Consider the following 16,003-nt stretch of genomic DNA (forward strand, 5'->3'; position numbering starts at 1 on the left):
CTCTGTTTGTTCTTATTTGCACTTTATTTTTTATCTTCATGCCTTTACTATCCTCACTCACCGTTTTCGGTTCATCAAGCAGTTCTATTTTGGTCTTCTGTCTCTTGTCACAGATCCGGCTGAATAGTCTGACACCTTCCACCTTGAGCACCTCGTTGTCTTCCAACGCCTCGACTGATAACATCGCCGGCAGCAGCTCCGGCATCATAAACATCGATAGGGATTCCTGGAAACCAGACCATATGTTATTTAGTTTAAGTCTTATTGTTCATAGTTTTTTTTTAAAGTTCTCTTTGGGTTTTAAACATTTCATAAAATGAATATATTAACTAGGTAGGTGTGTAGGTACCTTCCATGGGTGATGAGCGAACATTATAGATTTAGTTCGACAAATTAAATTAGATTTCGAGGTTTGGATTTGAAATATAAGTCATAATATCAATTTACTGAGTTGGACATTTGTCAAGTTTTACAGCAGGTTGGCCTAGATTTCTCATTAGGTACCATACCGGTGGCTTTGGTTTCTATTTAACTAGCATCGTTTTATATCTTCATAATAACCAGACAGACATCATCCATTCGTCTATCTGTAGGGAGTTCGTTTCGTGATGGCGTTTTATTTAGGGATGAATAGACTGTATACCTGTGACTCTCCATCGATGAGTGTATCGCCGCCGACCCTACTGGACGCGAAGCACACCCTGATGGCCTCGTCATTCTCGCACCGCTCGGGACGACCCTCGTGTCGCACCATCAACTTGCACAGCGGCAGTGTGCATTCCAACCAGTCCTCTATCGTTAACCACTGTTTTGACGTCATCACCTAAAATGTAATGAACATTATTGAAATATTTATTGAACTTTACACTGCATATTTTTGCTAGTTTGCTTAGCGAAAAAGTTGCTGATACCGATCATTAGATGGGTTGAATAGTAGAAAGTACCTAGTACAAAATTGCCTATATGATGTTGGGCAACTAATATTACCTGAAATTAGAACTTAGCTGATGGAAATTCATCTTTAAAACTTGCTAATATTTAGAATAGACTCTTGAAAATTCGAAGGAAAAATCGCCCTAGCTTGTACCGAGATAGGGTACTTAAGTCATTGAAGGTTACAGATATGGCAATGAAATATAGATATAATAAAAAGGTTCGTTTTATAGTGACTGACATGACGACGCTCCGAAGTCCATTCATCATAATCAAGAGAGCATCTGTATTGAATCAATGTCTGTAGAATCATCAACAGTTGTGGCCATGGTCATGATTACCTAACTATAACCTGTGCCTACTAAGACGGACTGGATAAGTTTGGTTCTATACTAGACCTTCTAACTACTAACTACCGCTCAGATAAAAAAGTTCTCTTTAAACAATGGATTAAATATATTGTTATAATTATAATAAATATCGTGAGACATACTAAGTTAACTAAAACATCATAGTTTAATCACGTAGACCATTTTTCATTGATTTATATGAAAGAAGAATATTGACTAGGTAAATGGAAGCATAATATAGGTACCTACATAGATAACTAGTTTTTCTTCAAGCCCACTCTTAAAGCTTTTCACATTAAAAGTGGTAGTGATAGAAGATGAAGGAAAATTAGGTAAACTTTTGTAGGGTGATTGCAGTCATAAAGTTGATTATTGCTTATTCAAGTCGGCCGGCGATCCTTACCTGTCTGCTTAACTTAATGGATCCCTCGTTGCTACTCTTATCTAACCATTCAAAGTAGTGGAGTAAGCTTTTTAATTTGTTCCTTTGCGATTTTCTGGAACAAACGAGAATGTATTAATCAAAGTTCCATTCAAGTGTTATTGATTTGGTCTAGTTCCCCTAATTGTTAGGTCAACGACTGCTTATCAATATCAATTTGTATCGGTTTTTATATCTAAGTAATTTAGTCTGGAGGCTGAGCAAAAATCCTACGTTGGTATCAATAGAATTCGGTTTAGTTATAATATTTACTAATTTTATTTCGAAATCCAGTATTATGGAAACTACCAACGCCTTAGGTAGTAGGTTAAAGGAAATGTAGAGTCGGGAACTCTATTGACGTAAGTTGTTTGAACCTTGAAACATTAGCCGCTAATTAAATCACGATTAAAGGTTAATACGATTAAAGCATGTTGTAACATACCTGTGTAAATTCTTAAAAAAATGTGTAAAGTTGAAGTCTTGCAAGGTGGGGTGTGTCTTGAGCGTCCGCTTGGGGTTCGTGGAGAAGAAGGCGTGCGCCACCAGAGACGATACGAAGTTGTACTCCAGTTCCGTTACATCACCTACAAATGTACAAGTCATTCATTAGCTATCTACTATTTTAAGAGTACATCTACATTCATCATTAGTAATATGTATACACAATATTATGTCAGTAGCTTATAATTTAGAAGGCAGATCTGAGTGGCAAGTACGTCGCATGAATAAGAAGAATAAGAGCTCGTAGGTAGTCCGTAACATAACATGATAGAAATCTATACCCACACCTGCATACTCAAATCTATGTATAATTTCTATACAAATAAAATACATAGGTAGGTGGTACCTAGGTACCTATAAGATTAAAGCTGGCCCGATCCATTCTTTCAAGGGAATAAAATGTGAAATAAAAATTGTTAATAAAATTTTAATACGAAGGCTTTGGATCTTTTACTTACCTAAGTACGCATTATGTAGGTAAACAAACTCGCCTTAGGTAAAATGTTTAAATAACCTAATTTTTGTTAAAACAAAAAAGTTCGTTCTATTTATAAATAAACCTTTGCAGAACAGAGTCCCGTTATTAGATTAAAATCCTGATTGCAAAGTCAGTCTTTGAACAAAAGAAAGTGGATTTTAATTTTAACTGAAATCGGCCCACGCGGCCCTGACTTGAAATTATCCGATAAATACTTCAATGCGGCGTTACCTAGGTACCTAGTCAGGGATTAGGTACTAAAGCAGATTACGTTTACGTAACTTTCAGTAAAAGCTTAAAGTAAAACTGCCTTTGTTTTATTCTACTTAGAACAGAGATATTTCTTATATTGAACCTAGATTCAATGTTTCATTGTCGTTATTTCTCTGCCTAATGGGAGACAGGCGTGAGGTTATGTATGTATGTATGTATTCAATGTTTCAAATTGAATTCATTTATTTACCTATACTTATAAAGTATTCTTCGTCTTTATTAATACAAGTATCCATCTTACCAGCTTCGCCTAAGCCTGATAATAATGCAGGGTATTATGTAACTAAGGCGTCTAGGCAGCTTTTATCTAAGAACTAAATTAAACGAAGGCTTATAACAATACGAGAATGCAGCACTTTAAGTACCTTGTATAAAATCATAATAGAGACGGTATTGCGGTAATAGTGTATTTAGTTCAATGAACATAGGTACTTGGTCGTACTGATTACACAAACACGGAACTATGTAAGATGTACACCTACATGAAGGCTTACAGAGTTCCGGATTACAATTAACTACAGAGAGCGATGAACAAATCCTACCCATATGGTGTTTCCTTAAGGGATTAAGAGCTTCAAATCGTCCGTGAACTTTAAAAGGTTTCTTAATTCTTAAACGTTTGTCTTGATATAGGTAACATCAAAGCCAGTTAGCAAAAAGTATTACACGAACCTACAAAATTTGTAAATAAATAGCAATAGTACAAAGTGTTACGTACTTTGTTGCTGTAAGCTGAACATCAGTCCTTTAGGCGGTCGCCAGCGCTTGAGGTGCAGCGCCTTGTTCACCATGATCCTAATAGTATTATCGAGGAAGTGCCTCCTCTCCTCCTCCGTCATCTCCTCTTCGAGGAACACCTCCAGCCCTTTCATCAGCTCCGGATCCTTGATATCGTCATCCGGGTCTATGCCAATGCTGTTGATTAGAAAGTCGTTAAGTAGGTCTATTTTATTTGGCAGAATTTAAGCCTTAAAAGCTAAATAACAATCGTCAAAATAAGATTTATAAATTAAATAGGTTACCTACTATTTTTAATGTGTGATAAAAACACTCACTTGCACATGTCATGTATTTTCAGCATGCTGGCTGTAAGTTTTGCTGGCGAAGACGCCAGCAGCAGATGCTTCAAGTGCCGTTGTACCGACGTCCACCAGGGAAGATCACAAGGTAACATTACAAGCGCCATGCTGAAATATGTGTACTATTTGTAAAGCCTTGAAAATATTGATCCAAATAAAATTTCTCAATATAATAAATTAATATTGATCAACTTTTAATAAACATTCAAATTCCCGCTCTACGGAAATTAAATAATATTGCGTTCATGTTAACATAAATTTTTATCCCATGCGTTACACTCCATTAAACAATCGTCATTAAAGAACATAAGAGATATTTCATAATTTCTAGTTATTAAATGAATCGCAAAACGATCAGTTGGCAACAAAATCAATAGCCCAACGTTCGGACAATTTTAACTTGTTCTATAGGTACCTCGATGTCGGTTCGGCGTTGTGCGAACGCTCCCGTTACTATTTGACGTTTGACATTTGAAGTTTGACTACGCGGTTTACAGTGGTTCAGTGTACAGTGTTTTGGTATTTTATATATTTTTATTTAATTTTACAATTATTTTACAACTGCAATAATCAGTAAAATTATACAAGCTATTAACAATTTATATGTACTATTATTAAGTACAGTTTCATACATCAAATCAGTGAAAATATATTACGAAACAAATCTAAATGTTACGAATTTAGCGGTAACCAGTATTATCATCGAATGCAGATATACGAATAAATTTTAATCAATAAAGACCACATAATCGAAACGAGGTTATTACTCAGCGATTCAATACGGTCGTATGTACGGCACGGCTGTATGATAAAGTCGAGAGATACGGTGCGCACATAGCAACTATATCAAAGTACAAAGGTCAGTAACTATGAGTGGTAAATTGTTAAAAACTCTAATCCTTGGCGCACCCGCTTCAGGCAAGGGCACCATATCGTCTCGGATAGTGAAGAAATATGCTGTGGCACATGTGTCCAGTGGAGACAAGCTGAGGGACCACATTGAGAAACAAACTGACCTAGGTAAGGAAGTCAAAAAGTACTTGAATGAAGGGAAACTTGTACCTGATGATGTGATGATAAAATTCATGATCACAGAATTAAAAAAAGTTGAAGATAAACCATGGCTACTGGATGGATTCCCGAGGACTGTGGGACAGGCTGATGCTTTGTGGAAGGTACAACCTGTTGATGTAGTAGTTAACTTAGTAGTGCCTTTTGAGGTAATCATAGACAGAGTGAAGAACCGCTGGGTGCACTTGCCTTCAGGCCGAGTGTATAACATTGGCTTCAACACTCCTAAAGTGGAAGGTAAGGATGATGAGACAGGTGAGGACTTGGTTCAGAGACCTGATGACAAGCCAGAAGCTGTGCGCAAGCGGCTGGAGATCTATGAGAGTGTGACGAGGCCAGTCATAGAGTTCTACAAAGCTAAAGGTATTCTAAAAGAGTTTGAAGGTCGCACTTCTGATGAGATTTGGCCTAAAGTTACAGCTTATTTAGATCCTATTTTTAAGAAGTGAACCTGTATATTTATCCATTATACCTAGTTAGAAGTAGGCAGCTGTAGTATAGTTATGCAGAAATGAATTGTACTGGTGCTTGGAACAATAGTATTAAGAGTAACATTCAGTAATGACTTACTCTATTTTATAGAATTTTTATAATTGTTATTTGCAAAACAGAGCCATTAAATCAGTTGAATTGTTGATATATATATATCTTTATTTATCAGGAGTTTGTGTGTATATACTTAAGTGTAGTTACATAATATTTTGTATGCTTATTTTTATTGTGAAATCAAAACATATCTGTTTAATACTAAGGCCATTTATACTCAGGCTGAATATTAATTGTGCAATGTATTAATACATTTAAATGAAAAGACAAGCACAGACATAGACATATATGTATACTAGGTATCTATGTACATAATAATAGATTGTATAGAACATTGGTTACTTCCTAGTCTTCCATGTTGATATTGTACTTATGTTGTAGTGTAGCTACTGAGTATATTATAGAATAATTAGTGCCTTAACAAAGGCTCAGAGTACCTATATTAATATTAAGTAATGTAAATTTTAATCAAGTTCCTTATTTTCTATTCACAAAATGAATTCGCCTACAAGAGCTCAAATGATCATAGTTAATTATACTTTATTATATACTTTTCTTACTTTGAAAATACATATACATAGTTAATATATTTTACACTTGTTTGTTGAGTTTTATATTATTGTTTAATGATTAATCAATTAATAAACGTTAGTTATTTATTTGTGTGTTTAATTTCTTCACTAATTAACAGTCGCGTCTATTGTTGCGATATTCGTATATTTAAGTAATAATACCAATGCTATCTAAGTACCTACTTAAACTCGTACAAATGATTGGCAAAAAAATAAAGATAAAATAATATGTGAGCTGGTAGACTGGTAAACAGTGATAAAGTTTACAGAAACACCTATGAACACTATTTCCCAGCTGTTGGAAGTTCCACGTAACCATCATGCTGACTACGTCTTGTAGTAAGCTATTGTTTGTTTACGTTAATCTACGTCAGAGTGATTCGATTCGTCTGCTCTGCTCTGGAAGATACACCTTGATACGAAGACATACATTTAGTTACACTATCAACAATATCAAAGACGAAAGAAAAGAAAGAAAATCCATGAAATCTAAAGCTTATTGCTGTAACTGAGGCGAAAGCAAATATGTAATGCTTAGTCGTCAATTTACATACAAGGACAAAAATCAGACATGAAAATATCTTCAGCCATAAATTCGAGTACCATACAGATACGGCATAGCATGACAAACGCAACAAATAAAACCAAATCGAGATTTTATCGGAAACTTGTTAATGCGATCCACTTTACTACAAGTCGGACAGAAACCAGAAATGTTTAGTAATAGGATATATTTAGTTACCTTATAACGAATGCGTTGCAGTTGAGGCACAATAATTATTTCGTTAACACTATAATAACACCATCAGTCACTGTCGCCTCGCGACTACCGGCTTCTTTTTGCGCACTTTTCTCATTATCTACAAGGGAACCGTCCACTGGTATTCTTTAGCATGTAGAATATCTTATTGCTTTTCTATAAGACAGAAATAGTGTAGGGAGAAACGCGGGCCGGCTGCGGGCAGACACGAGCGCGCAAACCCCGACTATTTTTAGCTGCTTTCGTGCATCGCCGCTGAAATTAGATTGTAAATAAAAAGTTTGGGTTAACAGGAGTCGAAGGCCTCATTACTCGTTCTTGTAGGTCATCTTTTAAACGAATAGGTACCTGAAAGGTTTCTGTTAATGAGTAATTAAAACTTTCCACGCTCTTTGTAGCATTATGTCCTGACGCGCTTTCAGGAAAGTTAGGTAGCCTCTATAATTCGCTTCATGGCCACTATAAGTAGGTTATACGCTTATTTATAGTATTTTGCGATTTTACTTTGTCACGAAAAGCTGCTTATAAATTAACACTAAACAAAGACTTTTAACCAATCTTACAGAACGTACCTAGTTTCACCCGCTATTACTGCAGCGATCTAGTTACTTATTTAACTATCTCAAGGAGTAATAAATCCTAGTGCCCAATTTGTTTTCAGCTATTGCCAAAACAATCTAGCGCGAAACCGCTACACTTGAAACTTCAGTAACTTTTCACTCACTGTACAGAATTAGAATTTTGATGTTTCACTGAACGTATGTATTAAATTAATATTTGAAGCTATTATAGTGATAGCAAATCACGATTCCTCAGCTTTTAGGTTAAACGATCGGTGTAAATAGAGGAGCGAGGAACGAGGTGTACGAGCCGATCGACGTGCCAGGCTGTACTGACGCCGACGGGCCGACTTTCACTGGGGGGTGACTACCCTTGCCCTGCCGGCTGTCGCACCCTCCACCCTCGGCAGTGACGTCACTCGGGCGCGTCACGACCTACGACGCCGTACGACGCCGCCACCCGATGCTCGATACCCCGCTCCCTAATAGCACGCCTCGTGTAATGTCGCTGCTGCTCCCGAAACGTTACGTAAAATGAAATATGAAAGTACCCACAGCCTGCGTCAGCACACTACATCATTTTCATACTGTTAATGATTCCCGTACAAAAATGAAACTGCTCCCTGAGAACCTTGTCACAATCGTGTACGTAGGCATTTGTTTTAGCTGGCTGTGCAGAGCTTGCGTTAGCTAAGCACGCTTGCTACAACAATTGTCAAAAAAATTATCAAGTTCGAATCGTTCGAATTATTCGAAGAATTTATGACTGAAGCTTGTTAAAAATTATAACAATTCAGGTATCGACGCTTAAATTTTTATTTTGATCCAACCTCCCTAAAATTCCTTCTATAAAATAGACCAGGATGTTTACTTAACTTTTAAAATGTGAATTACAGTATAAAATAAAAATAACGAAATCTGTAAAAGGTGTTTTGTAACGAACAAAGAATTTAGTGAATTTGTTTGTAGTAGATGATAATCCGAATTCCTGAGATTTAAGCTGCTGCTTGGTTCTTGGTAATGAATACCTGGAATACTTAGCTGGCTAGTTAACTATGTATAACTAAAGGATTCTACAAACTGTAATACGACCTAACAGCAGATAATGTAAGTAGGTACCTACTTAGTTATGTCCTTATTATACCAACCAGTTTCTTTTTTATTGATTACTAGGTTCTGGCAGCGGTTCGCCCGCGTCCCGTGGGATAAAAAATGTCCTATGTGTTATTCCAAATCATAACCTACCCCTATTCCAAATTTGATCCCGATCCCTTCATCCATTTTGTCATTTCACGCAAATTCACAAACATTCGTATTTATAATATTGTAAGATGTCAATGTCACGTCTCGTACCATAAGGTATTTTATATCCTAATTTCAATTGATTTATCATCGTTTCGCAAGATATTAATGACGTTATTTGCATGCGAATGAATATGTGAATAAAATAGCTGACGCATAATTTCACGTGTGTGCCATCTTCATGTATCATAAACTTTAATAACAGGGAAATTGTTAGTGGTAAATTATTATCTACTAAAGTAGTTATAAATAGTTTATGCTTCTAAGAACACAGAGCTTACGGCTAAGTTTTGTTAATATGAAAATATGGTACATTTACGAGTACCTATACCTTATACTTAGTAGAAATGTTAGAATTATTGTTTTATAATAAAGGTACACGTATAGCAGTTTTATTATAGATACCTACTTACGTGAATTTGACAAATTATTATCCTGTAATCATACAGTAAGTGCTGTCGGCTGTGTTGTCCGTAGCCGACTAGCTAACTAGCTTCCAGGATTTGCAAAGCCTGTGACCTTTCCGTCTACTGCGCATGCGTATTTTCCTTGTCTTTCTATCCCTTTCTTATTTTCCAAACGCAGATGTCTCGGTTTATTTCAAGCTCTTCCGTCTTCTGTTGGCCTGGTAAAGTAGCCGCCCGTGGAAAATTGTTGCCGCCCTACACAGGCTACGTTGGGCGGGCTAGGGCGGAGCGGCAATCCGCCTTTAATAGTTTGTAGGTGGAACACTTACGCTTATAACTGTCGTTACTGATAAATTATAAAGTTTAAAATAAGTTACTTGAATTAAGACATTCGTTGATTAATTATTACTAGATATATTTTTAGTCAAGTAGGTGTATGAAACTTGCGTTGATCAAACATTTAGACTCAAACTAAAATCTTGGCCCGATACAACGTTATTAAAAGCATAGATAGCATCTGAATAATAAAACATGACTTAAGACCATTAAAAGGTTCATTAAAATATCTGTAAAAGGTCGTTTATTTTAAGAAAGTCATGAAGAGATTCTTATCAAAGCCGCGCGTGGTTTGAGAGAAGCCTACTTAATGCTATAAAGTCCTTCAAATACACGGATACCTTTTGTTATTATGAAACCCTAGTAGTTTCGCCACGTGACTCCGAATCAGTGCCGCCCCCGGTTCAAATAGTGGGCGGAGGTTTCCTTGGAATTCCCACTGATTCTATAACTTCATAACACTTTTGAAACTCAGGAATAAAATACGAGGAAGTCTGATTTTAAAATCGTCATCGTTGTGTTATGACCAGTGTTTAACTTTTATTTTAGTAACCATCTTATTTTCAAATTTTTTTTTGAAAATATGTTATTTTTATGTCTTTCACACATAAATACGCATTATACAAATTGACATCTTATTTCATTATTCATATAAGATAATATATTTTCTCAGAAATTCCACGGGATTGGAAACTATGTGGAAAAATCCAGAGCCTTTTTTCGTTTAACCTACTTAAACGATTTGAATGATTTTAGACACAAAAAAGGAAATTAATCCGGAAAAAAGACGTAATGGCTAAGTCAGTCTGTTTCGATCTCACAATAAAAAAGCCTTACCTATCCACTGAATCGATTCTGATGAAATTTTGATACAACCCTAACATAAATCTTGGAGAAGGCAATAAGTCAAAAATAAAATACAATAATTATATATTTAGACTGGACTTTTTTTCAAAAATGTTTAAGTTGAGTTTTGTTGATATTGCTAAATAAATGCATTACTGAAACCCAATCATTAATCATTCATTTCATTGGGTCCATAGAAAAACATCACACAAGCACCACATTTTTATATCAGTGTTGATAGTAATGATAGGAAAGCAATATAGGATAGCCAATTGATAAGATAACATGTTATACCTGTGGACAAATAAGAAAAAATATACTTTATCAGATACATGTACCAAGTTTTAAGTGTGGGAGAGCCATGCTTCAGCACGAATGGGCCGACCCGACCAGAGTGCTACCACGGTTTCACAAAAAACTGACGTGAAACAACGCTTACGTTGTGTGAATGAGGTTACTGGAGGCCCAATTACCCCCAATTCCCGATTCCCCAATTTAGATTTCTAACCCTGAAAGGGCCGGCAACGCACTTGTAACGCCTCCAGGGTCTCGGGTGTCCATAGACGGGGGCGTATGCCTGCTGGTTTACCGTTTATTACCTATGCCATAAAAATATTGGATGTAAAGAAGAAATCACAATTTATACCTACATTTCTACCAAATATCCGAAATACTTACTTACCAAAAACAAAACAATCCCTATAAATAACATCTGTAGGACAAAAAAAGAACGATTTGCTTCTCTCTCGACAATCAATCAATTACCTAATGTGTTACGTGAGTGGGTGGCGTTTAAATCACAACATTTATTTATATAAAGATGGTACCCAAGAGATAACGTCGCAATCACATCTGCCGATGTTCTGTAGTCCTGGTACAATCGACCTCTGGCGCGGACAGAGCACCCCCAGCGAACGCCGTCATCCTTGGGGTAAAGGTCACGCGAAATGCCAAACATTCACAGTTTTGGCACGTACCAACAATTTGCAAGGTGCCTGGCTGCTTTTTACTGTTATAAAATATAGATGCTGCACTGTTCATATATTATGCCATGTACGTATGTGTTTAATTAATAATAATAATATTAAGGGAAAAATAGCCTTTAACTTAAAGATGATGATAAGTTTAATTAATAAAAAATGTGTATGTAATAAAATAATTAAGTACTAGTTTTCCAGGTTTTTGTGAATCAATGACTACTTTGACAATCAACGTAACCAACTTGTTCATCTCACGCGTGCAGTCATAATTTTATTCAACCCTAGCACAGATTAAGTTGCATGACGTCACAGTTATGTAGCCAGTTTGTCCGCTTCAACCCCCGGCGGGTCACCCCTCGCTGGCAACGACGTCAGCGTCGACTCGTGACCCTTTGTACCAGGGCTTTATAAAATAATGGAGATAATCCACCCCCATAGTTCGCGCGGACGTCATATATCGATCAGTGTATGTCTGGGTACAAACGACTAGTGAGTGCAGCACTATGAATTACCTACCCTGTTAAAGCGAACGGATGTTAAATATTTTGTAAATAAAATCTGCTTTGTTTTATTTTGACCTAATTAAAAATAAAATATTTTTTATTTAATTTATCTATGAAAAGATTACTTGTTATTTTTTTATTGAATTCCGTAGCTAGCGCAGCAATTATTCGATGGCTAGACGATTGTGGATTCTTTGGCAAATGTTTGCTCACTTACTTAAAATACGAATTGTATCTGCATTATTGGATAAAGTACATACATAGCACTTCATGCAAAACCACTTCAATTTTCTTTACAGAATTTTCAAGGTTTTTTTACAGTATATTCTTGATATTTTTTTAAGAATGCTTTACCAAGTTAAAAAGTAACTGTACTTAAAACATCTATTAGGTAAACCAAAATAATTATTTTTAATTTAAATATTATTATCTATAATACTGATTGTAAAGTACGCTCTCCATAACATTTTTTATAAAAACAAAACCTAACGTATCCTGAATATTGTACACAACAACAAACTATATTATTGTTTGACCCCAATATTCCCATGTGCACACATTGTTATCGTCTTATCAATCCATGCTTGCCCTTCGCGAATCCCTCTCCCGATTCACTTATGACGTCATCGCCCCTCGCAAACCATCCACCACCACCCGATAGTTAGACAAACTATTCGCACCTTCTCTCTGTCCTGCTGCCCTATTGTGTTACACTAGCAAGCGCGGGGCGACCGCGTTAGTTGTCAACTTGTGGAGTGTACAAACTGTGCAACCCTTCTCGCGTCTCATGCTACCCTAGTAGGTTCGTAGTCAGGGCGTTACGTCACTACGGAAAATTTTGGGGCGAATTTTAGCGACTACGCCAAATCCACCTTCGCTACTCCGTGCTACGAAAATGTCTACGATTTGTAGAGCTTGCTGCTACGCCGCACGGGGGTGGGTTATACGAGTAATATAAAAGTTGAAAACGACCAGATTTAGAAATATTACTACAATTAAAATATTTTTTTGTTTTTAAAATTACGTTTATTATGTTTGTGCGTTTGTGAGCTCGTTTTTAATATTAATTAATTGCATAAAAGTAAACTTAAAATTTTCTTGAATATTCTTTCAAAGATGTTATTGAAGTCGCAAAATTAGGTTTAACTGAGAACAACATTTGAGATTAATAAAGAAAGTTTAAATAAGTAAAGAATTCGTTATTCGAAATGGAACTGTGGCGTAAGTACAAAGATTTGTTATATAAAACAAAATCAAATCGGGAAGATAAAACGGAGATATTATTTATGTAACGCCCACTTCTTAGTAAGTCACGGTTCCTATGTAATACCCAAATGCCATTCAATTTCAAAACACTCTCAAGTATTGTTTGCTGTATGAACCTGTACCTCCTATAAGCAGTCGCACCAGTTATCACAGTACGGTCACTATGCTAACGAGACATACAATCCAGCACGGGTACGCTCTTACCTTTGCCTAACTTATAAGATAGATTGAAGCGTGGTGTTGTGACACTGACATATTTACTTACATGAATGGTAACATAACACAAGTGGTGAAAAGTGGGTGTACATCGTACAGCCGCGTTACGTGCCTTAATATGCACCTCTGCCTACCACTTCGGGGATAAAAGGAAAAAAATGAATAATAACAATGTTTTGCATATTCACATTTTTGCGTATTTATTCGGTTTCAGTATGTGAGATGTATGCAACGATACAATAAATAGGTTAAAAATACAGTTAAACAAAGATTTTGAATACTTCCTACCTATTTACATTTATGTATAACAAAATACGTTAACATTGATGCGAGTATATTCTTTAGTACCTTGATGTACTACTTGGAAAGTAGTAAACATATACATTTAAGTACCAGATTAACATATTTCTAACATATATTACTTATAGTACAGCCCGGATCTAAATAAACATCACTATAAATTACAAAAGTATGGAGTCTACACAATCGTAATAGTTTTGTTTTGATCGCTACAATGTTGGAAACAGTATGAGATTCGTCGAACACTGCCTGAAAACAATCTCTTTGAGCTTTTACCTTCCTGGTACAAATAACCTCTGAAACGACGATGCCGCGTTCGGCCCCGTATTTTCAGCTGAAAGTTTGGGCCGAACTTGTTTGAATATTCCCTTTTAATATTTAGTAGGTAGCCATTGACTTTTTTCTTGTGTTCAGAGACAAAATCTGTTTCTGGACTGGTAGGTATAAATGTTTATAAAATTAGTTAAAATAAAACAAGTTTTAATAAATATACGTAAGTAAGTGATTATTATATTGTATACTTAAGTAGTTGTATGTTTTCTGTTACATTATGATTTTATGAACCAGTAAAAAAGTTTATTCATTTCAAAAAATATAGAAAAACAATTGAAAATACTATGGCATAAATAAAGACTATACTAATATCATAAAAAATATAATTCACATTAAAATCTACAATATCAAATTAATTTATGTGAGCTACAAAAAACACATTCCAAAAATAGGCTTTGATTCTAAAATAACAAATATTTAATTTGGTCCCGGCGAAAATTCTGAGCAATCCGTAACTACGACACATTACGAAAGCGTAGCGCGTAGTTCGCTGTAGGCGTTCTCGTAGCACTCGTAGAGGCTTAACCCATTAACCGCCAAAATAAAACAAAAATAAATATTAATATGAATTGTTTATTTTATTACTGCGTAGACATAAAATAAACTATAAATCAACAAAAAAATCAAAAATTATAATTTGGGTCCGTTTTGAGGGGGTGTACCCAATTGGGTACAGTGGCGTATTATGTGTAGAAAAATACAAAACCACTTTTTTCAACACACAATGTTTTTAGACATTTTTTACATTGCCAATGCACTCTTGAATGGTATTCAACACATCGCAATGGTTTTTCAATCTTCTGGGGATAATGTCCTACACCATCTTGAGGTAATCCTGGTACCAAAGAAGAAGAAAGTCGAGCCTTATGTTGAGTTTTCTGGCGTAAATAAAACCTTGTAATGGAACGTCGAAACATAAGCTGATCCATGCTATCACTGTGACTCATGCACATGTAGACCCCAGGCATTAGCAATAGCCACGTCAAGCATATAGGTAAACAAAACCCACCACCACTTCTTTCCGTGAATCGCAAGGAACCCCGTAAAGTGATAGTGAATTGTTTAGCAGGATGATGACCTGATAATATTGGGTGAGACTATTGTCATAATATTCTGGACACAATTCCAGAATCTGTGCTACCACTGTAGAAATTTATTCATAAGAATAGTAGCTGTATTTTGAACATCTTGTCTTTGGTACTACTTGCTACATCATTGTTGGTAAAATGAAGATTATTTTTTATGTCCCCGAATCTTTGTCTCGGCATGGCTCGTGATGCCAGTTCACAGATTGAAATACTTCAATACTGCCAGGCAGTTCATGTGGTAAGACAGCAGAAACCATATCTTCTTCGCCACCTTCTTCCTCATCTGTGACAACGCTGGGTGCTGGTGGTTAGACAGCAGAGTCGTATTCGAAATCACTGTCAATATGTTCTAACTTAGCGTTAACTGCTTCCTCTAATCGCTGTAATGATTAGAAACGTTAAATAGTTTCGAACTCAGTATCACAAAAATCTAAAATTTGTTTTAGACTTGTGTGACAGACGAATAATCGTTATATAGATTCGGCCGCTGTACCCAATTAGGTACAGTACGGTTCCATGCTCAATTACTATGTAAATATATGAAACAAAATATTTATTTATTATTTTATTTGAAAATCATTCTATGCATTATAAAAACAATACATAAAATATAAGGTTTTCTTTACGATAAACTTAAAAAAATATATTGTTCGGTACTTACCTCTATGCACAATTATAGTACGATGTTAAAATCCTCACAGATACAGATTTTTAAAATGTATCGGCATAAACTGCCGTTTATTTGGAAGCCCTGTTCCAATGGACCACTACAACGAGCAATAACAGCAGCAATAAGTAAAAATAATTACAACTTTTGTCAATTGTTTCACTGTACCCAATCAGGTACAGAGGCTCAATATATGGGTTAATATCGATCCT

At 35.7% G+C, this 16,003-nt stretch overlaps 2 protein-coding genes across 12 annotated transcripts in view; one reads left to right on the top strand and one right to left on the bottom strand.

Annotated features, from left to right (window-relative positions):
* The window catches only part of LOC118262699 (GTP:AMP phosphotransferase AK3, mitochondrial-like), a 13,761-nt gene extending 7,447 nt beyond the window's left edge, over window positions 1-6,314 (top strand). The window contains exon 2 of the mRNA XM_035574245.2: window positions 4,898-6,314. Within this exon, the coding sequence (XP_035430138.1) occupies window positions 4,908-5,558 (651 nt within the window). The 5' untranslated portion in view covers window positions 4,898-4,907 and the 3' untranslated portion in view covers window positions 5,559-6,314. The remainder of the gene's footprint in view (window positions 1-4,897) is intronic.
* Window positions 1-7,950, bottom strand: part of LOC118262659 (uncharacterized) — a 26,106-nt gene extending 18,156 nt beyond the window's left edge. Inside the window, exons 1-8 of one of the 11 annotated variants that reach the window (XM_035574199.2) lie at window positions 7,560-7,950; window positions 6,970-7,242; window positions 4,015-4,146; window positions 3,678-3,874; window positions 2,150-2,291; window positions 1,687-1,780; window positions 644-823; window positions 62-226 (exon numbers count right to left, since the gene is read on the bottom strand). In XM_035574199.2, coding sequence (XP_035430092.2) covers window positions 62-226; window positions 644-823; window positions 1,687-1,780; window positions 2,150-2,291; window positions 3,678-3,874; window positions 4,015-4,145 — 909 coding nt within the window. In that variant the 5' untranslated portion in view covers window position 4,146; window positions 6,970-7,242; window positions 7,560-7,950. The remainder of the gene's footprint in view (window positions 1-61; window positions 227-643; window positions 824-1,686; window positions 1,781-2,149; window positions 2,292-3,677; window positions 3,875-4,014; window positions 4,147-6,969; window positions 7,243-7,559) is intronic. The other 10 variants (XM_035574197.2, XM_035574201.2, XM_035574200.2 and 7 more) reach the window with 10 other exon arrangements.
* Window positions 7,951-16,003: the final 8,053 nt, after the last annotated feature.

The sequence above is a fragment of the Spodoptera frugiperda genome, chromosome 12 (genome assembly GCF_023101765.2).
Source record: "Spodoptera frugiperda isolate SF20-4 chromosome 12, AGI-APGP_CSIRO_Sfru_2.0, whole genome shotgun sequence".
Lineage (NCBI taxonomy): Eukaryota > Metazoa > Arthropoda > Insecta > Lepidoptera > Noctuidae > Spodoptera > Spodoptera frugiperda.